Source organism: Remersonia thermophila, chromosome 4 (genome assembly GCF_042764415.1).
Source record: "Remersonia thermophila strain ATCC 22073 chromosome 4, whole genome shotgun sequence".
Taxonomy (NCBI): domain Eukaryota; kingdom Fungi; phylum Ascomycota; class Sordariomycetes; order Sordariales; family Chaetomiaceae; genus Remersonia; species Remersonia thermophila.
In genome coordinates, this window is record NC_092220.1 from 1,268,566 (window position 1) to 1,285,402 (window position 16,837).

Below are 16,837 nucleotides of genomic sequence, written 5' to 3' on the forward strand. Positions count from 1 at the left end.
AAGCTTTCAAGGATTCTCGAGACAAGGGACAAGACAGTGATGCTTGCATGCAGCAATCCCCTCTAAGCATGGGCCTTGTACAAGAAAACGGTTGAATCCCAGTCCCAGGGGATCTAGCTTTTAGTTCCCGGGCCTTGGATGATGGATCCTTGCTCTGCTAAGAACTCCAACCCTTTGGCAAACGGTTGGGCTTGTTGTTGAGCTCAGGATAACTTCAACTTCGACGAATGCCTTGAGGCACTGATCACGCGAGAAGTCTCCACATGGAATTCATCGCTAGGCAGTTTGATGACTGCGCTTCGAGGAACAAGAGTGATGAATAAAGCGCCGACCTCTTTCGATGCTTGATTGTTTTAGGTGGTAGCTTGGCCAACCACCCCAGGAGCGACGACCCCCTCGGCATATGCCTGAATCATCACGCATTGCACGTAAGCGGAGGTTGTCTTCGTCCTCGAAGCTACTCGTTGCCAGAGCGGCTGAGATAAACAGGGGCTCGCCACGCACAAGTCCGCACCTATTCATGGATGTCCGTCCAGATCCTGGAAATAACTTCGAGGGAACAGATTCAACACCAACATAGATTCAATATCACTTCAAGCACCAGAGAGTATTATCAAACAAAACTTGTTGGGATTTGCAATCTCAACTAAGATAACTTATAAACTAGACAAATAATATCCCAAAGGAGAGTACGCTGCTCGATGACAAATGGTTTGGCCTCGCCGAATAGTTGGCTTAGCATGCTAAAAAGAAAGGAAAAAAAGGAAAAAAAAAAAAAGGCCCAACAAGCTCCTCCATGAAGCAAATTAAGGCTCGTTGGTGTATGCATATGAGTGGGTAATTGCAGTAAGGAACGGTCCTGGCAACAGACAAAGCAGGCCATTATTTCGAAAACAGCACGCATTAACAGAGGAAAAGAGAGCCACCAAATTAAAGACAAGCCAGGATACTCCTCTACCGTTCCAACACGATCCGTCGAAACGCAGCCAGGTTGAGCTGCACCAAGGTAAAGCTCTGCTTTCTTAGCCCCTATCCCCTCCCCCCATCGACCGGAAGCCGAGCTGTGGTGGGGTCCGCCGAGCCGTATTAGTGAGAACAGCCCTGTTAACTCAACCGCAACGTCGCTATGCGGCAGGCGACCGAAGGTCGACATGGCCGAGCTCTCATTCTTGTCAGGGGTGGCAGCGGGATTTCAGACTGTTGGGAGCAGTCGGCTTAGACATGGTCTCAGTAATAACGTTTCGTCGTAGGGGTGGGCGTCGGGTAAACGGTGGCATAAGGGATGCGGCTAGTAATCGTCGTGTATTTGCCCTTTCCTTGAGCAATGACAGCAATGATCGTCTTGTAAAGAGTGGTAGGGGCAGCTGGCTTAGCCGTGCTTGTGGTAGTCGGCTTGGGCGTGGTTTGGATGAGGGTGGTAGTAGGGTAAATGGTTGTATAAGGAACGACGCTAGTAGTGGTGCGGACGGGCCTGCCCTTGAAATAGCTAACACTGGTAATCGTCTTGTAAAGAGTGGTAGGGGCAGCTGGCTTAGCCGTGCTTGTGGTAGTCGGCTTGGGCGTGGTTTGGATGAGGGTGGTAGTAGGGTAAATGGTTGTATAAGGAACGACGCTAGTAGTGGTGCGGACGGGCCTGCCCTTGAAATAGCTAACACTGGTAATCGTCTTGTAAAGAGTGGTAGGGGCAGCTGGCTTAGCCGTGCTTGTGGTAGTCGGCTTGGGCGTGGTTTGGATGAGGGTGGTAGTAGGGTAAATGGTTGTATAAGGAACGACGCTAGTAGTGGTGCGGACGGGCCTGCCCTTGAAATAGCTAACACTGGTAATCGTCTTGTAAAGAGTGGTGGGTGTAGCTGGCTTTGGCGTAGTCTGGACAGGAGTAGTGGGAGTAGGTGTTACGATAACCGTCGTGTAAGGAACGACCCTAGTAGTTGTCTTGACGGGTCTGCCCTTGAAAGAGCTAACACTGGTAATCGTCGTGTAGAGCGTAGTGGTGATCGGCCTCACTGTGGTCGAAGTGGTGGTCGGCTGCACCGTGCTCGAGCTTGACGCAGTAGTGGTAGGGTAGTAAGGAGTCGAGCTAGAACTAGAAGTAGTCGTCGGCTTCACGGTGCTTGAGCTCAAGGTAGTAGTAGTCGACTCGTAGGGAGTCTCAGACGAGGTCGTGGTCGTCTCGTACGGAGCCTCGCTCGAGGTCGTGGTCGTCTCGTACGGATCCTCAGTCGAGGTCGTGGTCGTCTCGTACGGATCCTCAGACGAGGTCGTAGTCGTCTCGTACGGAGCCTCAGTCGAGGTGACCGTTTCGTACGGATCCTCAGTCGAAGCAGTCGTTTCGTACGGATCCTCGCTGGAGGACGTCGTTTCGTACGGATCCTCGCTGGAGGACGTCGTTTCGTAGGGATCCTCAGACGAGGTAGTAGTCTCGTAGGGAGCCTCAGACGACGACGTCGTTTCGTAGGGAGCCTCGCTGGATGTAGTGGTCGTCTCGTAGGGAGCCTCAGACGACGTCGTTTCGTAGGGAGCCTCGCTGGAGGTGGTAGTTTCGTAGGGATCCTCAGACGAGGTGGTAGTCTCGTAGGGAGCCTCAGACGACGACGTCGTTTCGTAGGGAGCCTCGCTGGATGTAGTGGTCGTCTCGTAGGGAGCCTCAGACGACGTCGTTTCGTAGGGAGCCTCGCTGGAGGTGGTAGTTTCGTAGGGATCCTCAGACGAGGTGGTAGTCTCGTAGGGAGCCTCAGACGACGACGTCGTTTCGTAGGGAGCCTCGCTGGATGTAGTGGTCGTCTCGTAGGGAGCCTCAGACGACGTCGTTTCGTAGGGAGCCTCGCTGGAGGTGGTAGTTTCGTAGGGATCCTCAGACGAGGTGGTAGTCTCGTAGGGAGCCTCAGACGACGACGTCGTTTCGTAGGGAGCCTCGCTGGATGTAGTGGTCGTCTCGTAGGGAGCCTCAGACGACGTCGTTTCGTACGGATCCTCGCTTGATGTAGTGGTCGTCTCGTACGGAGCCTCGCTCGACGTCGTCTCGTAGGGAGCCTCGCTCGAAGTTGTAGTCTCGTACGGGGCCTCGCTCGAGGTCGTAGTCTCGTACGGAGCCTCGGTCGAAGTAGAGGTCGGCTTCACCGTATACTTTGACGTAGTAGAGTAGTAACGAGTTGAGCTAGAAGACGTAGTCTCGGACGGAGCCTCGCTCGACGTCGTCTCGTAGGGAGCCTCGCTCGAAGTTGTAGTCTCGTACGGGGCCTCGCTCGAGGTCGTAGTCTCGTAGGGATCCTCAGTCGACGTCGTCTCGTACGGAGCCTCGCTGGAAGTAGTCGTCTCGTACGGAGCCTCGGTCGAAGTAGTAGTCTCGTATGCCGAGCTTGTAGTAGAGATCGGCTTTACCGTGGTCTTTGAACTCGGCTTAACCGTATACCTTGACGTAGTAGGGTAGTAACGAGTCGAGCTAGAAGACGTAGTCTCGTACGGGGCCTCGGTCGACGTCGTCTCGTAGGGAGCCTCGCTCGACGTCGTCTCGTAGGGAGCCTCGCTCGACGTCGTCTCGTAGGGAGCCTCGCTCGAAGTTGTAGTCTCGTACGGGGCCTCGCTCGAGGTCGTCTCGTAGGGATCCTCAGTCGAGGTCGTCTCGTACGGGGCCTCGCTCGACGTCGTCGTCTCGTAAGGATCCTCAGTCGAGGTCGTCTCGTACGGGGCCTCGCTCGACGTCGTCGTCTCGTAAGGATCCTCAGTCGAGGTCGTCTCGTACGGGGCCTCAGTCGACGTCGTCGTCTCGTAAGGAGCCTCAGTCGAGGTCGTCTCGTACGGGGCCTCAGTCGACGTCGTCGTCTCGTAAGGAGCCTCAGTCGAGGTCGTCTCGTACGGGGCCTCAGTCGACGTCGTCGTCTCGTAAGGAGCCTCAGTCGAGGTCGTCTCGTACGGGGCCTCAGTCGACGTCGTCGTCTCGTAAGGAGCCTCAGTCGAGGTCGTCTCGTACGGGGCCTCAGTCGACGTCGTCGTCTCGTACGGGGCCTCAGTCGAGGTAGTCTCGTAGGGATCCTCAGTCGACGTCGTCGTCTCGTACGGGGCCTCAGTCGAGGCAGTCTCGTAGGGATCCTCAGTCGACGTCGTCGTCTCGTACGGGGCCTCAGTCGACGTAGTCTCGTATGCCGAGCTTGTAGTAGAGATCGGCTTTACTGTAGTCTTTGAACTCGGCCTAACGGTATATTTTGACGTAGTAGGGTAGTAACGAGTTGAGCTAGAAGACGTAGTCTCGTGAGGATCCTCGGTTGAGGTAGTAGTCTCGTAAGGAGCCTCGGTCGAGGTAGTAGTCTCGTAGGGAGCCTCGGTCGAGGTAGTAGTCTCATAAGGGGCCTCGCTTGAAGATGTAGTCTCGTAAGGAGCCTCAGACGAGGTCGTGGTCTCATACGGAGCCTCGCTCGAGGTAGTCTCGTACGGGGCCTCGCTCGAAGTAGTCTCGTACGGAGCCTCGCTTGAAGCCGTAGCCTCGCTCGAAGACGTAGTCTCGTACGGGGCCTCGCTCGAGGTAGTCTCGTACGGAGCCTCAGACGAGGTCGTGGTCTCGTACGGGGCCTCGCTCGAAGTGGTGGTCTCGTACGGGGCCTCGCTCGAAGTCGTGGTCTCGTATGGGGCCTCGCTCGAAGTGGTGGTCTCGTACGGGGCCTCGCTCGAAGTGGTGGTCTCGTACGGAGCCTCGCTTGAAGACGTAGCTTCGCTCGAAGACGTAGTCTCGTACGGAGCCTCGCTTGAAGACGTAGCTTCGCTCGAAGACGTAGTCTCGTACGGGGCCTCGCTCGAAGTAGATATAGGCTTAACTGTACTATAATAAGAAGTAGAACTCGGCGTTAACGTGCTCGAGTTAGACGCCGAAGTCGGCTCAACAATAGTCGACCTAGACGTCGGCCTGGTCGTCGGCTTGGTAGTGGGCTTGGTCGTCGGCTTGGTCGTCGGCTTAACAGTGGTAGTCGGCTTCACACTAGTAGTCGGCTTGATAGTGGTAGTCGGCTTCACACTAGTAGTCGGCTTGACAGTCGTGGTCGGCTTCACACTAGTCGGCTTGACAGTCGTAGTCGGCTTGATACTAGTCGGCTTGACAGTCGTAGTCGGCTTCACACTAGTCGGCTTGACAGTCGTAGTCGGCTTGATACTAGTCGGCTTAACAGTGGTGGTCGGCTTAATACTAGTCGGCTTAACAGTAGTAGTCGGCTTAACAGTAGTAGTCGGCTTGACAGTAGTAGTCGGCTTCACACTAGTCGGCTTAACAATGGTAGTCGGCTTAATACTAGTCGGCTTAACAATGGTAGTCGGCTTTACAGTCGTAGTCGGCTTAATGCTAGTCGGCTTCACACTAGTCGGCTTGACAGTAGTAGTCGGCTTCACACTAATCGGCTTGACAGTGGTAGTCGGCTTAATACTAGTCGGCTTAACAGTGGTAGTCGGCTTTACAGTCGTAGTCGGCTTGATGCTAGTCGGCTTCACACTAGTCGGCTTAACAGTAGTAGTCGGCTTCACACTAGTCGGCTTAACAGTAGTAGTCGGCTTAACAGTAGTAGTCGGCTTTACAGTCGTAGTCGGCTTGATACTAGTCGGCTTGACAGTAGTAGTCGGCTTAATACTAGTCGGCTTAACAGTAGTAGTCGGCTTCACACTAGTCGGCTTAACAGTAGTAGTCGGCTTCACACTAGTAGTCGGCTTTACAGTCGTAGTCGGCTTAATACTAGTCGGCTTGACAGTAGTAGTCGGCTTCACACTAGTCGGCTTAACAGTGGTAGTCGGCTTAATACTAGTCGGCTTAACAGTGGTAGTCGGCTTTACAGTCGTGGTCGGCTTGATGCTAGTCGGCTTCACACTAGTCGGCTTGACAGTAGTAGTCGGCTTCACACTAGTCGGCTTAACAATAGTAGTCGGCTTCACAATAGTAGTCGGCTTTACAGTCGTAGTCGGCTTAATACTAGTCGGCTTGACAATAGTAGTCGGCTTAATACTAGTCGGCTTAACAATAGTAGTCGGCTTCACACTAGTCGGCTTAACAGTAGTAGTCGGCTTCACAATAGTAGTCGGCTTTACAGTCGTAGTCGGCTTAATACTAGTCGGCTTAACAGTAGTAGTCGGCTTAATACTAGTCGGCTTGACAATGGTAGTCGGCTTCACACTAGTCGGCTTAACAATGGTAGTCGGCTTTACAGTCGTGGTCGGCTTGATGCTAGTCGGCTTCACACTAGTCGGCTTAACAGTGGTAGTCGGCTTCACACTAGTCGGCTTGACAGTGGTAGTCGGCTTAATACTAGTCGGCTTGACAGTGGTAGTCGGCTTTACAGTCGTGGTCGGCTTGATGCTAGTCGGCTTCACACTAGTCGGCTTGACAGTGGTAGTCGGCTTCACACTAGTAGTCGGCTTGATAGTCGTGGTCGGCTTGATAGTCGTGGTCGGCTTGATACTAGTCGGCTTGATACTAGTCGGCTTGATAGTTCTAGTGCTCTTTTTAGGCTTAGAGCGGCCGCTCGAATCGCTGTCGGAATCACTGCCAGAGCTCCCCGACCCATCGCTGCCGCTCTTGGGACTCCGCTTAGCGTACGATTTCCAGCTCCGCCTTACAGCCCTGTAGCCCTTCTTCCTAGAGCCGCTGCTGGAGTCGCTGCTGGAATCGCTGCTGGAATCGGAATCAGAGGAACTCCCAGACCCATTGCCGCCGGTCTTGGAATTCGGCTTGGCATATGATCTCGAGCTCCGCTTTACAGCCCTGTAGCCCTTCTTCTTAGAGCCGCCGCCGGAATCGCTGCTGGAATCGCTGCTGGAATCGGAATCAGAGGAACTCCCAGACCCATTGCTGCCGGCCTTGGAATTCGGCTTGGCGTATGATCTCGAGCTCCGCTTTACAGCCCTGTAGCCCTTCTTCTTAGAGCCGCCGCCGGAGTCGCTGCTGGAATCGCTGTTGGAATCGCTGTCGGAATCAGAAGAGCTATCGCTGCTGCCGTTGGAAGTCGGTTTAGGCTTCGAGCTAGAAGCCGGCTTAACTGTAGTCGAGGTATAAGCCGGCTTAACGGTAGTCGAGCTAAATGTCGGCTGCACACTGCTCGGGCTCGTAGTAGGCTTGACCGTAATGGTTGGTTGAGCTGTAGTAGCCGGTTTACCCGCGCCACCCCCTCTGCGAGGCTGAAGGAACCCTAGCAAACTGTCGACTATCGATCCGGCATTCCTCCGCTCATCAGAATGTCCTGATCCGCCGACTCCCTGCTGGGATTGCTCCGATCTGCCCACTATGGAGCCCAGACCACCGGAATCACCAGCGGGGACACCGGCGACCCGTTCGATGGCCGCGGCTGCGGCCAGGAGAGTGACGAAGGTGCGAGCCATCGTAGACGGCTTGCGAGAGTGTTTGGTCTGATAGGCTCGGTATCTTGTCTTGAATGCCTGCTTGGGTTGTCTGAGTGATCTGGGAGAGAACCAAAAGCTGGAGGTCAAACCGGTATATATAATTCTCTGGTCACGTCTGTTTCTCGTTGACTCCTCTGAAGTTCTTCTCATTCTTCATGGCCGACCCGCCGGTGTTGCTATTCCGGGAAGCTGGGACGTCTGATCCATGTCAACCGCTTACCTGTTCTGTCGCCTTCCCACAGGGTTCAAGGTATCTTTGGGAAACATCTAGGTTGAAACATAGATCTGGTGGATCAGAGCCCACGGAGCCAAACGTCGAAGAACAATCAGCATTTACCCACGATTCAGTCACACCCTGGAGCCCGGTGCCGATGTGGCTGGGCTCTTGGGATCATCAGGAGAGCGCACTAAGGTACCGTTGCACCATGGAAGCGCTCGCCTTGGTTTGGCCAAGGCAATGGATGGGCCCCCTTCCACCGTGTCCCCCTTCTTTTCTTTTGATTGTTGTCGTGGCATCACGGACGCTACCTGAGTTCAGCCGCCAACGTGCACCTACGCCTTGCCACGCCGTGATGGCCTGGGGCTCATGACAGCTTCGCGGTGCTTCCTGTCTTTGCACACCGGCGATGGGGGCCGTGGGCGCGCTGGATGAACATCCTTTCCTACAGGGATTCATGGTTATTCGTCCCGCCGTGGAGCCCGGCCCCATGGGGGACGAAACGAGTGCACGGAGCCAGCAGACTGGCACCGTTACCCGTCCCGCTGGTCTTCAAGCATGTCATGTCTTTCGTCATTGCTCAAGGACAAAGGAAACGGCGAGACCGATCGATCCAGCTCGACTGGGATCCCTGAGGGGCTCGATGTATTTTTGGGTCAAGCTCCCGTCGCCGCCCCTCTGCCAGCCACTCCGCGAGGGCATGCGAAAGTAGACAACGGGCATTGATGCCATGTTGATTTCTTCTGGCTCATCGCTTACGCCGACCACAGAGGCAACGGATTGCGTGTGGCGTCTCAGAGTCCACCCAACTGCTTACTTGCACACGGAGCAACAGCCAAAACATTGGCATCGAGATCTAGCCCGCCGTCCATGACTCGGCATGGCGAGGCAACGTCAGCATAAGCCACCACCATCCTAGTCCCCTTCACATATAACCACATTTGAAAGTGCCGGCAACCTCGCCATAGCCGTTGAAACCGCCTTGCCTTCGTCCTGCTCATCAAGACCCACAATCTTGTGTGAGCTGTATTTCAGCTTTTCGAGGGTCCTCCAGAGAGTCAGGATAACGGCGTGATGAGACGGTACCCAGACCTTGCCCCTCACGCCCATGCGCTCCCTGGCTCGCCCCAACTTGGCGTGACATGAGGGTTTTGAGACGAAGGCCAAAGCACAGATACGCCATCCGAGTGTCGTGTTCCAACTTCTCGCCACTCAGAGAGCCCTTTCACCCAGACCCAGAAAAAAATGAAAGGAAAAAAAAACTTTCTCCGCTCCCCCATCCCGGACCTGATAGCAGAGGAGCGTGGAAGCTCTCATCCGCAGCTCAAACTCGGCGCCTCTCCGTTCCACCGAACCCAAGGCCGGACCAAGCAACCAGGAAAGGCTCCTATCCTATCACGCAAGCTCCCAACGGCAAATTCCCTCGGGACGTGCGCCTGCCGCAGCGATGTCGAGCCGCATCGCGCTTCTTCCCTCTTCTTAAACACCAACTCCACCACCAACCCACCCGATGCCGGGCTATACGGGAACGCTGGTCCCGCCATGGTATGACGCGCCCGATACGTCGCTTGCCGGGCTGCTTGTGGCGGCCTTTTTCTACGGGGCGTCGGTGGCCGTGGCCGCCTTTGTCTCGGCCAAGGCGGTGCGACGGTCGAGCAAGCGCTGGCGCCACAACGGCCGGGCCAAGGTGTACATTGCTATGATCTGGGCGGTGATTGTGACGTGCATGATCACGTCGCTTTGCATCTGGCTGTTTTTGTTGGGGATCATTCCGCCGAGGTGAGTGAGCACGAAGGCCGAGTTCCGGCCTGCGCTGTGTCGGGGGCTTGGGCTGACGCAGGGGGGGGGGACAGCTTTTGGTACTTTTTTGGGATGCGTAGGTCACTTGAAACCCTGCGTGCTGTTTTCCCTTTTCCTGCCTTGACGTTTGGCGTGGCTGACATCATTCGCGGTGTTGGATGGGGCATTAGTCGTCCCATGGGTTATTCAGGTACGCCGGCGACCAGGCCTTCTCCCCACCTGGGCTTTCAGGAACATGGGCTGATGGGGATCTCTGCCTTGGTTGCAAGACCCAATGTCTCATGCAGATTCTCGCGAATCGGCTGTCGCTCATCATGTACAACCCGTCACGCGAGCGGCGGCTGAAGGTCGGCCTGTTGATGGCCCTCGGCCTCATCAACGTCAGCGTTTTTGTCGTCTGGATCCCCGCGCGGCTGCAAATGAGTCCAGAATGGGTGTTTGCCAACGAGGTCTGGGACCGGACCGAAAAGGCCATTTACGCCGTCATCGACATGGCGCTCAACATCTACTTTATGTGGCTCGTCAGGACCAAGCTGGTGGCCGGGGGCCTCAAGGAGTACAGGGTACTGTGGAAGTACAACGCGGCCATGGCGTGCCTGTCCATCTCGCTGGATGTGAGAAAAGTGCCGAGTACGGACGTCTCTTGGTCGTCAGCGGCTGACGGATTCCTGCCTCCAGGTCATGCTCATAGGGATGATGTCCCTCCCCGACGACGCCGTTTACGTGCAGGTGCACCCCCTCGTGTACCTGACCAAGCTCAACATTGAGATGAACATGGCCGAACTGATTGGAAAGGTGGTGAAGCGATCAACCCAATCCCATTCGGAAATCCCGTCGGCGGACGTGTGGCGACCCCATCTTGCTCGGTGCTCGTTTGACCCAGAGTGGCTAGGCAGCGCAAAGAACTTTATGGTGCCGGCGCCGGCGCCGCCCAGAGAAAGAGGGGTCCCAGGACAGGAGATGGAACTCGAAGCTGGGCTGCATGCTACCACGACCTCGGCGGCCCATCGCGAACCTCCGAGGCATCGCGGCGAGACGCCAGCGGTTGCGTCTCGGGCGGTCCGCGGGCCTGCGAAAGAGACGACGGACGAGAGCCGGGGGCCCCAGCGGCTGGCGAAGAACGGGGGTAGTGAAACGCGGCGACTTGATGCGACAGGGATAGGCCCGAGATGGGAGCCTCGGCCGCAAGCGGAGAGAGGGAGCAGCGAGACAACAGAGGCGACGGCAGAGGCGACTGCAGAGGCGACGGCAGAGGCAGCAGAAGAAGATGCCGATGCCCATCCCCCGGTACTAAAGCGGGCGGACAGAAAGGCCAGCAGGATATTAGGGCTTGATTTATGACCGAAGATACGACGCAATGACTTTATGTTTTCTTTCGCCCAGAAGCTCTTTGGACAGCCATTGGATGGGATCCGAGGAGACTGTGTCTCTCTTGTTGGTCCCCGTGGAGTGTTGGTAGCGTCCTAGGATGATGACGCTCTCGTGGAGGAAATGGCGCCTCTCTTGGGCCAGTTCATTGGCGGATTCTTACCCGGGCGTTACTTGGACGGGGAGGGTGATGGGCGTCAGGAGCTCAGGAGGTGTCTTTATCCGAATCTCGTGACAATAGAAAGGGGCAACACTCACACTTACACGCTGGTGGTCTTGGAGTTGCAGTTGCAGCCAACGCCAACAGGGTTAGGGTTTATGGGCTCCCGATGTCGCAGGGTTAGGGTTCATCGTATGGGTCTCATGAGCACATGAGCGAATGCGCGGCCGCCCTCCTTTCATCACATCACTTCTTGTCATCGCCTCGCCCTGTGTCTTTTCTTTTCTTGCTCCCGCCCCGCTCACTGATTCGTATCTACACCCCAAGAGATCAACAAGCCACGGCAAGTCGTTGACCGTTCAGCGAGCGCCTAAGCATGGACAGCGCCCAAGAAACAGCGCCCAGGGGCCATGCCCGAACCAGATCCGGGGTCAAAGGTCAGCCAGTGACGTCTCATGGTTGTTTACGAGGCGGATGTTGCTTGAGGGGTGCCACGGCCGGTGATGGGAACGCAACTCTCCCATGCCACGCCCTGCGTTGAAGCCATGGCGTCTCGTGCGATGCCGCATCGCCATCCTGGTGAAAACAGCCACCGTTGACAAAGCTGACGACGCCATCCCAACAGCCACGCGACCCCGCTCCTCCACCAAAGGACCCCTGGATGACGAGTGAGTCTCTCGACGGTCTCTTCTTGCTGATCCTTGCGACTGACCGCCTCAAAGCAACCCCGTAAACTCTCCTCTCGTGGCCGACCAGGTCCAACGGAGCTTATCTCTCCGCAGCCATTCCCGCAGCCCCGGCCTCCAACCCGCCTCGGGCCCCGCCTCGAGCTCTGCGGCGAGGCCAACCTCGCCCGCCATGTCTCGCTCCCCCGTTCGCTCTCCAGCCCCGCACGTCACCGGCAAGCGGATCCCCAGCTCGGCGCCATCTACTCCGCGTCTCGGGCCCAAGGACTTTTCCTTCCTCTTGCGCCCCGAGATCTACCACCCCCTGACCCAGGCCAACGTCCCGTCTCCGTTTCGCAGCCCTCCGGACCCTCCTCCGGGGCCGGACACTCGTATCGACGAGCTCATCGCCCGCGGCCACTTCCGCGCTGCCGCCATCGCCGTCGCCCGCGCCCTCAGTTCCACGCCTGATGACGCCACGCCCGAAGGACCCTTGGACCCCACGGACCACCGTCGCATCTTCCGCCTCCTTTACAGCCGCCTCGCATGCTTGACGCTTATCGACGCGACGTCGCTTGCGGCGCAGGAGGTGAAGGCCCTGGGCGATCTGCACTCCGCGTTTTACTACTATTCCCCCGCTCCGGCCCCAGCAGCTGCTGATTCGCAAACGGCGGGCCATGGTTCTTCAACCAGGCAGAAACCCGGCCCGTCGCCGCCTCAGCAACCGCAACCACAGCAGCAGCAGCAGCAGCATCTGGTCCCCTGGCCCCTGCGCGTTCTCGCCATCCGCCTCCAAGCTCTTGGGTTTGGCGACCCCCGTAGAGCGGTAATGAGCTACTACGAGCTGGCGCGCGAGGCAAGGATGCGGCTGGCGACCGCCGCCGCCGCAGGAGCCGAGACGGAAGCTGCCGTCTGGCGCGAACGGCTGGCAGACCTGGGCGTGCGTGTCGCCGGCGCGCTGGCGGAGATGGATGACTTGGCGGGCGCGGTGGAGCACCTACGCACCCTTCCCCGGGGATCCGGGGGCGGGATGGAGAGGGTGAGAGAGGCGCTGCTGTGGCTGCAGCTTGGGGACGTGCAAGCGGCAAAGGAATGCCTGACGCTTGAACGTTTTCCTGGCAGGGATGGGGCTGCTCAGGGAGGGGCGCGGGGGACGGGCGCGGCCGTACGAGTCATGGACGCGTTGTGCGATATGGCGGATGGCGAGTACGAGGCGGCGTTGGACAAGTGGACAGCCCTACGCGAAGACCCGACGAGCAAGGATGATGAGATGGTGGGCGTCAACCTGGCGGTTTGCCTGTTGTACGTGGGCAGGATGCATGAGGTGCGTCTCCGGCTCTTTTTCCCATCCCTTGGCGTGCATGCCGGCGTTGCTAACCGCTCGACAGGGAAGGGTGCTGTTAGAGGAGATGGTCGACGCAGGCCGGTCGTCGCACACGCTCCTGTTCAACCTATCCACCATGTACGAGCTGTGTACCGACCGGCCTCGCGGCCTCAAGACGAGGCTGGCCGAGAAGGTGGCGCTGCATGGGGACAGGACGGCGGGGTGGGAGAAGACAAACGCCGATTTCAAGCTGTGATGCAGCGCTGCAGGCCGCGGCCGGCCGGGTTGATCGTGACATCTTGACGACCCAATACAACGAATGACGACACGGCGCCACAAGGACCGATTCATGGTGTGATTTGGAGGAGGGAACTGCTCGTGTGAAAAAAGAAGAAAAAAAAAAGCTATCTGCCATCCCATCCTGGCCCATTTCTCCGACTTCCTTTGCGCCGATTCCGTCCAAATGCTCCATCCAGCCTAGACAGGTAGGCATACAACGATGCCGAACAACATTAGGTCATAAGCACTAAAAATACACAACCTCAAAGGAGGAGGAGGGGGGGGGGACGAAGGGAAACATCAGAGCTCCGTTACCCAGGCCAACGCCGGCCCCGCCACCATGTGGCTATGCAGCTCGGCCATATCGACGTCCTTCTTGCTCACCACGGCGATCCAAACTTGCCCCAACCACCCCTCCGGCACCGGCGCCGTTTTCCTTCCTTCGCTCTCCGTCACCTTTGTAAACTCGAGCAACCCCCACGGCCCCATCCACGCCACCCACCGGTCACCGCCCGCCGCGTCCTCGTACTCCAGATCCACGCTCACCACGAACCCGTCCTCGTCCACCTGGTTCCCCGCCAGCGCCAACACGGGCCATGGCTTCTCGGGCAGGCCGCCGGGGCACTCCTGGACGAACCGGCTCGCCACGAAGCTCCACGCCAGCGCCGCCGGCAGCGGCCCCTCCCTGGGCGCCACGCTCGCCATGCGGCTTTGCATCATGTTGATTACGCCCGCCGCCCGGCTCTTGGCGCCCACCTGCGTCGCCAGCAGGGGGACCAGGAACGGGTCCGCCTCGGCGACGCGCGCCGAGGCGTCGACGAGCGCCCCGATGGCCGCCGCGCTCAGCTCGGCCAGCGCCGTCAGGAACGGCCCCACCCCGCCGCCGACCTCGCCGCCGGCGCCGTCGGTTCCGTCCGGCGAGGCCGGCGGCAGCCGGTACGCGCAGCCCTCGGGCACCGGGTGGCCGTAGCGCCGGAGCACCTCGGCGGCCGTGGCGCGCTGGACCAGGGACTGCGCGGTCCACGCGGCGACCGTGTCGACGAGGGCGGGCGGCAGCGCGCCGGCCCAGGACCCGTTGGGCTCCAGCCGCGCCGAGCCCTCCCAGAGCAGGTGGAGGAGGACGTCTTCGATGCGGAAGGTGAGGGAGAGGGATTCGGCGGCCGGCCGGGAGAGGGAGGGGGCCCAGTTGTAGCGGGCGGGCTTGCCGGCGCCGGCGTGCGGCAGGGACCACGGCGGGATGTCGGCGGGGTCGGCAGGGAGCGTCTGGGAGGAGATGGGAGGTTTGTGCGTGCTGCTGCTGCTGCTGCTGTTGCTGGTGGTGGTGGTGGTGGCGGGCGGGTGGTTGAGGGGTGAGGTGGTGGCGTGGGTGAAGGCGGTCGTGGTCGGGGCGTCGTTGGGGTCGGTGTCAATGTTGAGCGGCATGACGGGGCCCTTGAAATTGGTGACGGTGGTGCCGTTGACGTTGAAGATGCCGACCAGAGGGGCGGCGTCGGGGGTGGTGGTGGTCGGGGCCGACTTGGCAGCCGAGATGAAAGCGTCGAGGTTGCGCTCGGGGTTGTTGGCAGGGCTGCGGAGGGAGGGGAACAAAAAGCGGTCAGCGACCACATACGTACGGAGGGGAAGCGAGCAAAGAGGAAAAGGCCAGGAACGGAGGCTCACGGATTGATCACGCCCACCATGCCGGTCTGGCAATGGGCGCCCTGGCCGCAGTAGAACCACATCGGGCCCTCCTTGGAGATGTCGATCTCGAAGACGGCGCCCGACGGGGAGGTGGAGACAGGGATGAAGCCGCTGTGGAAGCCACCCTCGCCGAGGGGCTGGCACGGCTTGTCGAAGGCGGCCTGCGTCACGGTGTGGTTCTTGGGGTGGAAGCTGAAGCGCACCACGGTGCCCAGGGGCTCGCGGATCTCCTTGGGAGAAAACTCGAGCTTGCCGTCCTTGCCGACCTCGACGTCGACGCGACGGATGCCCCCCTTGGGAGAGCGGCCTGCGGGCGACCTTGTGACGGCTACGTCGGCGGCGGCAGACTTGTATCCTGCGAGGTTGTTCCCGGACGCTGGTCTGGCCGGCGGTCGGTCGGGTCAGCGGCTGCCCATCCATCACGGGGGAGAAACCGCAACATACGGGTTGATGACATGGGCCATGCCGCTCTGGCAGTGCTTGCCCTGGCTGCAGTAGAGCCAATGCGGCTTGGTATCGCGGACCGTGACGGTGAAGGAGGTGGCCGAGGGCGTGTTCTCCGAGTCCGTCGGGACGAACCCCGAGAAGATGCCCTCCTCCAGGGGCTCGCACGGCGCAGCGAAGCTCGACTCGACAAGGGAGTGGTTCTGTTCGTCGTTAGCATGCCTGCTGCGGCTTTGAGGGGTTGGGACGGCCTTGCGGCGCTGCCTCACCTTTGCGAAGAAGTTGTACCGTATCGTGTCTCCGATGCTGGCATGGACCACTTCGGGGTCAAACCGCAACTGGCCCCCTTGTCCCACGGTGACCTCGTAGTGGGCTGCGCGAGCAGATGCCGCAAGCAGCGGAACTACTACCCTGGCTGTTGACCTCATGGTGAATGTGTCTGTTGCTCTTTGTATCTCTCTCTCTCTCTCTCTCTCTCTCTCCGGTCTCTCTCTCTCTCTGTAATTATTATATGTGTGTATTCGTGGTGAGCAAAGAGTTCCCTAGGCTCCTCTTGGATGACCTCTCGGACGAAGCCATCGTTCAACCGGCGGGAGAGGGCCGTATTTAAAACCTCACCGCCCAAAGCACCGTGCAGGTAGATCACGATGAGGATGGCGATGCGTACGGCATGCTGCCCGGTGGTCCTGCTGTAAGACCTCCTTTGTTGGTCCCGTTGCCGCCGTGGTGCCGACCCCAACACTACCGATACCACCGTGTAATCCAGGGGGGGCCGTCGGTTGCTATTCCGGGCGGGCCAATGGGCGGGGCCACCGCCTCCGGGCCGCATGCGCGGGTCCGTTTGGGACGGCAAAGATGCGTTCCGGTGGCTCGGCCTTTCGCTTGGGACCTTTTTGACTTGTTTTTCTCAAGCTCAAGGGCCCTCAAGGGCACCGCCGCACCCTCGCTGCGCCGCCGGTTGCACAACAGATCCGGCCCCAGCGGATGTAGCTGATCTAGGTACACTACTTGACCGGGCAAAGATCCAAGGTTGTACCCATGGTACACCCGCATACAGGCTGTCTGGGCTGCAGACAAATGACAGCGTGAACGAACATTGATCAAGTCGTGTTACTTCGTTCATGACCGTCTGGGATCCATGGCCATAACTGGGCATTCACGAGGCGGTAATCGGACATCCCACGGGTGTAGCAGCACGTAGAGTATCACGAGCCAACGCCACGAGCCAACGCCACGAGCCTGCTGGTCCGCGAGATCTCCGATCTTGGTGCAACTTCAAAAACGGACACCACGTTGCGACCCCCCGGCAGATGCATGGTTCGAAACGAACCCGTGCGCCCCCCCTTGGGTGCATGATCCGCCCCCAGCGAGGCCACGCGACCTGCGCGGGAGTGCGGCGCCTGGCGGCTAACATGCTATCTTTACCACGGAGCCGCGAGGAACCGAGCAGGAACCCGGCATGAAAGGCGCTGCACCGCGGCGGCGTCCCTGGCAAAATCGCCTCTGGCCCCTGAGCTGCGGCCGACTTACCACCA

At 58.8% G+C, this 16,837-nt stretch overlaps 4 protein-coding genes across 4 annotated transcripts; 2 read left to right on the forward strand and 2 right to left on the reverse strand.

The window, feature by feature from the left end:
• Positions 1-1,957: 1,957 nt before the first annotated feature.
• VTJ83DRAFT_4481 (uncharacterized protein) lies at positions 1,958-7,344 on the reverse strand (the record flags this gene model as incomplete). Its single annotated transcript, XM_071010975.1, has 6 exons — positions 1,958-2,041; positions 2,107-3,355; positions 3,461-4,144; positions 4,238-4,783; positions 4,889-7,004; positions 7,275-7,344. 6 exons carry the CDS (start codon positions 7,342-7,344, stop codon positions 1,958-1,960), a joined length of 4,749 nt encoding a protein of 1,582 aa, XP_070865931.1.
• Positions 7,345-9,092: 1,748 nt separating this feature from the next.
• VTJ83DRAFT_4482 (uncharacterized protein) lies at positions 9,093-10,274 on the forward strand (the record flags this gene model as incomplete). Its single annotated transcript, XM_071010976.1, has 5 exons — positions 9,093-9,361; positions 9,436-9,458; positions 9,614-9,996; positions 10,061-10,180; positions 10,266-10,274. The coding sequence occupies 5 exons, from the start codon at positions 9,093-9,095 to the stop codon at positions 10,272-10,274; spliced, it is 804 nt and encodes a 267-aa protein (XP_070865932.1).
• A 1,012-nt stretch (positions 10,275-11,286) lies between these two features.
• VTJ83DRAFT_4483 (uncharacterized protein) lies at positions 11,287-13,155 on the forward strand (the record flags this gene model as incomplete). The annotated part of the gene is made up of 4 exons (XM_071010977.1): positions 11,287-11,347; positions 11,536-11,578; positions 11,633-12,899; positions 12,964-13,155. 4 exons carry the CDS (start codon positions 11,287-11,289, stop codon positions 13,153-13,155), a joined length of 1,563 nt encoding a protein of 520 aa, XP_070865933.1.
• Positions 13,156-13,478: 323 nt separating this feature from the next.
• Positions 13,479-15,730, reverse strand: VTJ83DRAFT_4484 (uncharacterized protein; the record flags this gene model as incomplete). The annotated part of the gene is made up of 4 exons (XM_071010978.1): positions 13,479-14,745; positions 14,838-15,239; positions 15,303-15,505; positions 15,572-15,730. 4 exons carry the CDS (start codon positions 15,728-15,730, stop codon positions 13,479-13,481), a joined length of 2,031 nt encoding a protein of 676 aa, XP_070865934.1.
• Between the last annotated feature and the right edge of the window lie 1,107 nt (positions 15,731-16,837).